This window comes from Eufriesea mexicana, unplaced genomic scaffold (assembly GCF_001483705.2).
Source record: "Eufriesea mexicana isolate 0111107269 unplaced genomic scaffold, ASM148370v2 scaffold605, whole genome shotgun sequence".
NCBI classification, from domain to species: domain Eukaryota; kingdom Metazoa; phylum Arthropoda; class Insecta; order Hymenoptera; family Apidae; genus Eufriesea; species Eufriesea mexicana.
This window is the reverse complement of record NW_016908762.1, coordinates 480,233-490,169: the sequence shown is the minus strand read 5'-3', so window position 1 is coordinate 490,169 and position 9,937 is coordinate 480,233. Positions and strand designations below refer to the sequence as shown.

General features: G+C 48.3%; 1 protein-coding gene across 1 annotated transcript; it reads left to right on the top strand.

Moving 5' to 3' along the window:
- Positions 1-174: 174 nt before the first annotated feature.
- Notum (palmitoleoyl-protein carboxylesterase notum) lies at positions 175-9,058 on the top strand. Its single transcript, XM_017898014.1, has 8 exons — positions 175-222; positions 5,537-5,903; positions 6,268-6,328; positions 6,443-6,666; positions 6,786-6,995; positions 7,139-7,415; positions 7,684-7,997; positions 8,721-9,058. Exons 1-8 carry the CDS (start codon positions 175-177, stop codon positions 9,056-9,058), a joined length of 1,839 nt encoding a protein of 612 aa, XP_017753503.1.
- The last annotated feature ends 879 nt before the right edge of the window (positions 9,059-9,937 follow it).

Sequence of the window (9,937 nt, the reverse complement as noted above, 5' to 3'; positions counted from 1 at the left end):
TCTTTCCCTTCCCCGTTTGGTGGAAGCGGCGAAGAAGCGGCGACGGTTCTGTGTGCACGCGGTTATGGTAATGCGAGGTTTGCGGTGCGTGTTAGCCGGCTGCGTGAGCGGCCCTCGTAATGGTAACGAGACGGTCTCTCACCATCATCATCAACATCCGGACGACGAAACACGATGCGAACGATCAACGACTGTTGCGGGTTCCGAGCCGCGGCCTCAAAGGTGCCGACCGCGATCCGCTCGCTGGCTATTTTTAACTTGTTTTCGCGTCCACCGTGAGTACCGAGAGAAGAGAGAAAAGAGAGAGAAGGAGAGCCGCACCGGTGGCTCGTAAGCGTGCATTCGATGGAATGCCACGCACCACCGGCCACCGGAGCACCCGCGAAACGAATCGACCTTCTGGAAAAAAGCAGCCGCTAGGAGACATGCACGTAGCCACGCAAAACAAAGGGAGTTGCTCGCGAGCAGGGTGCGCCGGGATTTCGCGCGTCTCTTCGGGGGTCGGAGCAGTCCCGCTCGGAGTCCCGGGGGTTGATTTTCAGCGAGAAATTTAACGATCGTTTGGCCTTCCGCGACGCGGTGTGAACGATGATGCGAGGAAGAAAGTTGGAAAGTTGAAGCGTGTTAAAGAGCCAGGGATGTGGCACAAAGAAGTTTTTACGATTAGGAGTGTACCTCGAAGCGAAAGCCAGAGATCGAACCGTAGATAGGCTCGAATAATGAAATTACGAAGATAAATTCTGACGAGATCGTCAATAGAATCGATTAACCGGTTGTTCGATACGTAAAGGCATCTGGTTAGAAATGTTTGGCTTTCGAGATTTTTCCTCCGGCACCTCTATATCTCGTAAGATAAAACACCGTGCACCCCAAAAAGGTTTCTCCAGTTTTACGATGTTTCTTTAGGTACAGGCAAAAATTCAATTTTGTAAATGAATTCTTTGCATACACTGGTGTCTGACGTCAAAGATTCTTTACGGATAAGAAGTTGAAAGAAAAGCCACGGAAGGGAAGTGAAATTGGCACGATGGATGCGGAAGACGATAAGCGGATCGAGCGGGCCTGTGCGTTCAGAAATTCGATGACGATATGGGCACGAAGGAATCGTGGGACGAGGTAACGAAAGGGATTTCCGGAATATCGACAGCTGTCGGGTGGTGAAGCGTACGTTTGACGCGACGATTATTAAATTCTTTCCATTCAAAGGAGAATGTCTGAACGCTAGCCCATAGGGAAATCTCGGCGCTCATAAATTCCTACATTTTCTCGAATTAATATGCCATTTATGACACGTGAGATTTCCGCATTTCGTCGAAACAATCGTTACTCGCGTGTACGAATATTCGTGGGGATCGAAGAAAATTCGCGATAGGCGTAACACGCGGAAACGCGAGGTATTAAGAAAAGATGAGCCGAAAGGCTGGAAAGAGCCAGGAGCGTAACCAACAAGAGAGGCAGAAGCACCGGCAAAGGAGTCTCGTCTGGAAGCGAAGTCAGTTTAGCCGCGTCGTGATTCATCTATCCGGCTCGAATGGCCGGAGTCTTTAAACGCTTTACCTGCTACCGGAATCTTAGCAGGCTGAATAAAGGGTGGCGGCCAGTAACAGACGTCACTTTGTCGGCCTTTGTCACGGGGATTATGCGCCGGCTGGCAAATTATGACGGACACCTTCACGCCCAGAACACCCTCTAATGCGCCGGATACGGAAGAGAGGAAAGGAGCCGGTAGAGCTGAGGGGTTGGGAGCAAGAGAGTGGCGAACGAGAGGGAAAGGGAGGGACGAGAGAGGTTTTCATAAGCACCGGGACAAGTTCTTTGAGAGGCACGTCCGAATTATGCGCGGATTCAGAGGGATTATAAATTTAAAGGGGATGGAAATGAATTATGGGGAAGCTTCGTATTCCACGTTTGTGGAAATTGATGCACGATGGTTCGCTGATCCGGTACTTCCAAAAATCCGATTAATCGGAGTAATTAAACGACCAAGATCTCCAGCTATTTTAGCCGCGTTTTGCTTGAGAAAATACAACGTAGTTGGAATACTTGCATATTCCGTAGGAACGCATAATCTATGCCAGCGCGAGCTCGTTGCTATTGTAAGTCTTGTCGAATCGATAGTTGCTTTGATGGCTTAAAGCTCCATTAATGGTAGCGTATCATACCTATGCGCTTATTAATTATTACAACGTACAAAGAGCAACCTACTATAACGAAACTTCCAAATTTATTAGCTCAGTATAGAAAAAAATAAACGCATCAAATTTTATTCCGATACTTTACGCGATTTAATTCGAAGACGTAGCGAAGCAAAACGTACATAGGAAGAACGTTATTCCTCGAATCATGAACCTCAAAAATTCCACCCCGTTGCGGCAACGCGTCATCCCTCGTAACGTCCTCGACCGGCCATACTACACCGCGCTAAATTAATAGCGTGGACACTGGATCACCGAATTATGGCTACACGACCAGGAATTTTGCGTGTCGTTATCGTTCACAGAGAAAAGGGGGTGCTCCATGGCTAGGAAGATTTCCTCCCACCCCTTTTCCTCATCCACGAAGTTTTCCACGTACACGAGGCAGCGGGCCCTCGGTAACGGGCGTTCGCGCGCAGGGACAGCTTGATTTACGGCATAATAAAGTGGTTACGCAAAGCGTGGGAGGGTCCGGGGTCGTGAATTTTATTTACGATCTGCCCGAAAGTTCGGATTCGTCGCGGTTTCTCGGCGGCGCTTCGGGGCGAGCCTGCTCGTAAAATCGGCTACGAAAGCGGACAGCGATCGCGTTCCAGGCTTCCACGTTAGAGAGGGCCGATTTTCCTCGCCGATAGGGGAGAGCAGCGAGAGTTTTTCCGCGATTTCCAGCGTCATCGAAGCGTGAAACGTTAGCCAGGCCCCGAGGATGAGCGAACCTTCCGCCTGCCGCCGCCGCCAGTTCCGTGTAAATGATATTTACGACTTGGCTGGTCGGCTTCTACGACGACATTGCACGGATTAGCCATGGTTAACGGAACTTTGATATCCTCTTCTGCCTTGCAAGCCGAGAGGCCACTTGGGGATAATTAACGATGGCCGTAAGCGGCAAGGGTGATGGCTCGGGATCAGTTTTGGTAATCCAGGGTAATTTTGCAAGCTAGGATAGATGTGTTTTCGTTCGACGAGATATAAATAGGAAGAATCTCCAAGATGATGTTATTCTGTGCGATCGCTTTATACAACTATACCACTCGCGGCAATTAATTACGAGTTTAACCCTTTGCACTCGACGATCTTTTGGCCAAAGAAGGATAGGAGTTCAAAGATTTTCGGTTACAAGATTGACGATATTTTCCTGAGCAGAAATTATTCGAATTATTTGATTTCGATACCTCGCACATCGTTACATTATCCGAGATTTGACATATTTATGAATATCGTGCTTCGAAATTTTATCAAATGGCGACTGAAGTGCGTCTCTCGAGCGCAGAGGGTTAATTTCAATCACTTTTCTTGGGATCTATCCACCATTGTGGAAACAAGAGATCAATTTTTCAACAATAAAATAAACTTGTCTTTCTATATATGCATTTCCTCGTGATTTGCTTACTAAGTAAGAAAGTAGTCGCGAAAATCGCGTGACAATTAGTAAAGAGTCACCGAATTTTCGTAACCTCGATGAATTTCCTCGGTTGGCTGGGAAAGGGAGAAATGGCGGGGAAAGTAATTACGAGATTAATTCGGGCGAGGACGATAACGACGTAGAAAGAAACACGCTGCGCAAGTTCATTTCCTCGGACAAGAGCCGAAAGCCCGGTCGAAAACGTCCGCTTCACGGTCGTAGCAGCTCGAAAGGGGCTCTTTCTCGCCGGCGGCGTGTTCCGATACGTGCTCCAAAGGCGATCCGGTGTTCGCGGCCCATTATGACCGATCATAATTGCGTCGCAACAACGTTTCTCCTTTCCAGCGTCCACAGCTGGGCGGCTCCCTTTCATCTCGCTCTGCCCGCCAGAACGAGCTTCTGTTTCCGAGGTGTTTCCGCCGCCGGCTACCGTCCTGAAAGCTGGAACTTGATCCTAAGTAGCCGGCATCGCGATAGAGCTGAACCGAGAGAGCAACGGAAAGAGGCAGACAAAGCAACTGCACGCGTGTGTCCGTACGCGCGTCCACACGCGTGCTATACGCGTGTGCGTGTACAGGGGAAAGAGCGAGAGGACGATAGAGGGAGAGAGTGAGAAACGGAGGGATGGTTGCGGCGAAACGCGCGAGAGCTACTACAGCGATGGAGAAGAAGAGAGGAAGAAGGAGAGAGAGCGAGTGGCGCCGCGGAGGAACGACGCTTCCTCCTTTTAAATTATTCCCGCGGCCTGCTGCTCGTTTGTTACCGCGCCGCTTCGACGTTGTTATTGCTTTCTATGCCCTCACGGTGAAAATCCCTGTCGACGGAGAAATTACAGGCCTGCGAAACACGGGACCGGCAGGGGGCAGGGAAATTGGCTGATTTGAAATTGTTGCTCTTGCTCTTTGAGGAATGTCGTGAACGAGGCAGAGATTCGTGTACGAACACGGCTGCTGAAATTCTAGAGATGGTCGCAAACGGTCGTTAAAGTGATTCGAAATTCGAAACGCGCAGTGGATGGGCGTGTTGGATCGGCTGGGAATGAAATATGGCGTTGGAAAATTTTCGCTATGCGAAGACGCCGGTGTTCACGTCAGTTCTTCCGAAACGGGGATCGATTTGTCTTTGCAAAAATTTTTCGAAAATTTTCATCCATACATTGCCATCCGTATTCGAGCAACGTTCTGCCCGTGTAGACGTATAACGAGGAAAGCAGAGGCACGAATGCATCGATGCATCTCTGTCAGCACTGCGACGATGATCCGCCAGAGACTCGTCGAGCTAATGTATTCGAATCAATGAGGCGAATTTTTCAACGCAAAGTCACGATCCTCGTCCTCGAGGGGCTGAGAAGAGTGGCTGATGTCGCCCATTTACCCCGCGGTAAGATGTATTTGCCTAACAGGTTGAATAATGGTCATTTTCGAGCTATGTACGCGGGAGACTGGCGATGAAGAGCTTATCTCCTTCGCTTGCAGTTTCTGCTCGCTCAGTCGCGATATCTTGGTCGGCTCATTATCATAGACCATATAGCGATTAACGTACTCAGCCGGCGTTTCCAGTTTATAACTCGGTCTCGCGGAACGGGATCCCCGACCTTCGCTAATTCGATTTCCGACCACGTGCCCGAGATTGGAATTTTTTGCGAACAAACGTGTCGCGAATAAAATTCAAAGTTGCCCGGTTCAAGAGCTCACCCTTTGCTGAATTATGCGACGCCACTTTGTCTTCCGTAATTGCAATTCCGCGCGGTATATTATCGTCGATTTGGGTCTTAACGAGCTTCTTTGCTTGATAATAATTGCGCGATGGTTGTCACGTTCCTCTAGAAAAACCGCGAGATCGAGACCTCGTGGTCTCTGAAAAACCGTGGAATCGGTTCTTCGTCGAAGCCACGAATCACGCACGAGCGATGAACCACGAATCCTGACGTCGTTTGCAGATCTCGATGTGCCTGACGGCTCTCGTGCTAACGATAGCTGCCGAAGAGAAACCGACCAACACCGTTTCGGTGTCCTCTGGCACGGCAGCGATCCAGAGCAACACGATCCAAAAGTTGATCAAGATTCTGGAGAAGTACGGGCTCGAGGAGCAAAGGGGCCTGAAGAGGGTCTACCTGAGCAACAGGTCGATCACATGCAACGATGGATCCCAGGCGGGGTTTTACCTGCGGAAGTCGCACGGCTCTAAGAGGTGGATCATTTTCCTGGAAGGTGGCTGGTATTGCTACGACCACAAGAGCTGCAGAAACAGGTGGCTCAGGTTGAGGCATTTGATGACGTCGACTCAGTGGCCTGAGACACGCGACGGTGAGTAGCTTCCGTTGGAAAGTCGTGTGTTCGCCTAACCCGACACTTTCTAACATTTCCCGTGGAACGTTGTTCCGCAATCTTCCGTCGCTCGTTCTCTCGGTTGTTTAACGAGTTTCGCGACACGTGACCGCACGTCGCATTGTTCCAGTTAGAGGGGTTCGGTCTTTCTCCCGGGGAAAACCAGACGGGGGTGTTAGTCGTCGCGAATGGGAGAGTTAGAAGCTTCGATAGATAACGGAATCGTCGCTTATTCGAGTAAATGCAATTTAAACGACGTTGGAGAAACTTTCGACACTCGCGATATCGATACATCCGCCATTGCCGTACACGCGAATAATCTTGACAATGTCGATGATTGCAGTTGGTGGCCTGTTGTCGGCAAATCCGGAGGAGAATCCGTTCTGGTGGAACGCGAATCACGTGTAGGTATTGTCCGTTTTAGCAAGACCATTTTTGTTTTTCAATTTTCGACAGTTCCAGCTGACTAGAGAGGTCAGTAATCCGATTTCCGTAACCAGATTTATTCGTTCCTTCAGATTCGTCCCCTACTGCACGAGTGACAGTTGGAGTGGCACCAGAGCTTCGCCGAATGACATGTTTTCCTTCATGGGGGCAGAGATTGTGCTGCAGGTGGTGCGAGACCTCGTTCCCCTTGGACTCGAGAATGCAAGCTCCCTTCTTTTGGCTGGTAGCAGCGCGGGAGGCACCGGTGTCATGTTGAACTTGGATCACGTGCATAGTTTGGTCCACCATAACCTAGGTGAGTTTGATTTCTTTACTCCACGATCCTCTGGAAAAGCACGTTTAAAGGTCGCGTGTAGCGTATCGGCGAAGATAAAGTTTTAGTCTTGAATTTGAATTCTCTGTTACGACGTACAGGCTTGAAACACATCGCGATAAGAGGTGTATCCGATTCGGGGTGGTTTCTTGACAGGGCTCCCTATTCGCCAAACGGTTTGTCACCGGTCGACGCTGTCCACAAGGGGATGGAACTTTGGAAGGCCCGAATGCCGCACAATTGCGTCAACAAACACCCGAACGAACCGTGGAGGTGCTACTTTGGCTACAGACTGTATCCAACGTTGACTGGTAATGAAACGTTAGCTATACGAATGGCTTCTCCCTTCTCCGTCTATTATTCGAACTATCGGTTATATTTGAACGTAAAATTTGAAAACTCGCAAGAAGGGAAGTTGCAGTTGAGAGAAGTATTTGCTTTCCAAAATTCGTAGCGCCCCTGTTCGTTTTTCAATGGCTGTTCGACGAGGCGCAGATGTCGGCGGACAATGTGGGTGCACCAGTGACGAAGCAACAATGGGATTATATACACAAGATGGGTGACAGTCTGCGGCAGACCTTCGAAAACGTTAGCGCGGTCTTTGCCCCGAGCTGCATTAGTCACAGTGTTCTCACGAAGAGGGATTGGCAGTTGGTCAAAATAGACGAGGTTTCTTTGGCGCAGGCGTTACACTGTTGGGAGCAAATGCCAACCGGGAATCACCGGAACGAGTGAGTAACAAAATGCATTAGAAACATATGCGATGCGAAACAACCACCCGTGAGTACTCTTAAAGTAAAAACACTCTACCTCCTGTACAAAAATTACACAAAAATTATATACAAAATGATATCGAACCGATGGTACTTTCTATTCTATAATTCTCTATCTACTCGAATATTCAGCGATTTTCGAAAATCTTGTTTCCCTCTTTCTCGCGCTATTCGCTTCGATGCGAAGCTGTTGACAGCGGTCTGACTTCGTCCCTGTCAATTTCAGTACCCGTTCGCCAATCGAGACGAACCAGCCGTGCACCAAGTCGCTGCGAAAGCTACTGAGATCCGGTCTGACGAAGGGAAACGGAACTTCGACCGAGTCGAGAAGAAGCGGAAAGAGCGAGTCCGTGGCGGACTTGCAGAAAGTCAGGTCGCCGGTGACGAGTAAATCGGTGGACGGGAAAACGTCCACGTCGAATGTCCTACTGCAGGACAGGGAGAATAAGAAGAGGAAGAGGCGGAAGCACAAAGGCAAACGGAGGGAGAGGAACAAGGAAGCGAGGACGAAGAAGGAGAAGCACGAGCGTAGAAAAGCGGGTAATCATTGGTTTAAACATACCAAAGACGAATAAAACTGTAATGCTACGGCGAGACGATTCGACGAGTGTAATTAAATCATAGACCTACATTTTTATCGATAAAACGATTATAAAGATTCGATGCGATCGAACAGCTGAAATGTAAAAGAATTGGGTTACGTCTGCAGCATTTCCATTCCTATTCTATCATTTCTTCTCTAACTTTTCGAGATTCCTCTAAGATTTTTAATTTCCACCGTTTCTGGAGTAACATTTTCTACCCACCCTAATTTTCGAAGCCACGTTCAACGCCTTTAACCCTTTGCACTCGAGAGACGGCTCTCGGTCGCCATTTAATCAGATTCTAAAGATCGATGTTAATTGATATATCAAATTTTAAATTACCCAACACTGCATAGAATCTCGAAGTAAAATAATTCTACGTCTTAATTTGCATACGATTTCTTATTCACCGTTTTAAAAATATGGTCGATTTTATGACAGAATGTCTTCGAATTACTATTTTCCTTTAACGAAAATATCGCCGAGTGCAAAGGGTTAAATTCGTCACATATATTCTTCTTACATACGCCCTCCCTTAAATATATTTAAAGGGAAAACGTAATTAACGAACGGGTGTCTCGTTCTCACGAACCGCGCGACTAGTCGCTTTCCGAATCAGATTTTTCGGAGGACACGTTCGACGACATACCGATTCATTGGAAATTCGTTGGAATTCCAGGCCGCCGGAAGGGTAACAAGCAGAACAACGACAGCAACCACACGGGCATGTTCAACGGGACCAGACCGCAGCGCTCGGTGATACCATCTGGCAAACGGAAGTGTGTCCAGGGCTGCCACTTCCGGTTAATCGAACGTTGCACTTGGCCGCAGTGTAATCACAGCTGCCCGAAGCTGCACAACCCGTTCACCGGCGAGGAAATGGACTTCATCGAGTTGTTGAAGAGCTTCGGCCTCGACATGAAGAGCGTGGCGAACGCACTGGGCATCGACATTCAAACGTTGAACAGTATGGATCACGACGAGCTGCTAAATCTCCTTACGCAACGGGCCAATTGAATCGTTGCACCGAGAAGACATTCCGTCATGGGAACAACGAAAGAAGACGACCACGACGTGTTTCGTTCTATTCCCGCCGTATTTATCGTTGCTCGATGAAAACCAACGTTTTCTTGGGAATCTTCTTCGGAAAAGAAGAGACTGAAAAGAAACGAAAGGAAGCGGAACGTTTAACGTGTCCATGAAACCGAGCGGACACGTTTTGTTCTAATTCCCAAGTCCCTCGAGACCATTTTGAGCGGAGATCAACCAAATTGTACATACACGATTTGTTAGAGTTTCTATGAAATACTCGGAGTCCTCGTTAGAGGAATCGAGTCGATCGAGCTCGACGATCGAGCTCGTGCCTGAGCGAGTTACTTAATCCAACGGGAATTCCTTTTACAATTTTCGTCGTTCGTACTTGCGCGTGAAACGTACGTTTCATACCACCCTCGCGAGTAGTCGAGTATCTTAATTTATTTGATAGCTTGTAGGCAAAGTAAACGGGCATATAATCACGTTGTTACGAATCAATTCACGCGCGTTCGTCATTGAACCACGCGGTCGCTGATGATCAGCCATGAGGCTCGACTTCCAATTTACCAAAACATCCTTCCCTCTCGTCTTTGTACCTGGTCAAATAGAGAACAGCATATTCGCAGGACAATTTCTTATGCTGCAATTTCGAGTGTCACAGATAAGGCAGAACCCTCTCTATACTTTACGTACTATCGACAGAAACAGGCTTCTTCGCGAATTCGAGAGACGAAATTTCTTCTGTATCTATCTAGTTAAGGGCGATGCGATTCTCAGAAACGAATCGTTCGCGTGAGTTTTATTTTACAATGAGAGATATAATTGCGACTTTCTGCTCGAAGAAACGGGGAACTCGGTAAC

Coding starts and splice junctions, on each gene's coding strand:
- Notum (XM_017898014.1), top strand. CDS start 175: ATGCGAACGATCAACGACTGTTGCGGGTTCCGAGCCGCGGCCTCAAAG. Junction 6,667..6,785: donor TTTGGTCCACCATAACCTAG/GTGAGTTTGATT, acceptor TACGACGTACAG/GCTTGAAACACATCGCGATA. Junction 7,998..8,720: donor GCACGAGCGTAGAAAAGCGG/GTAATCATTGGT, acceptor TTGGAATTCCAG/GCCGCCGGAAGGGTAACAAG.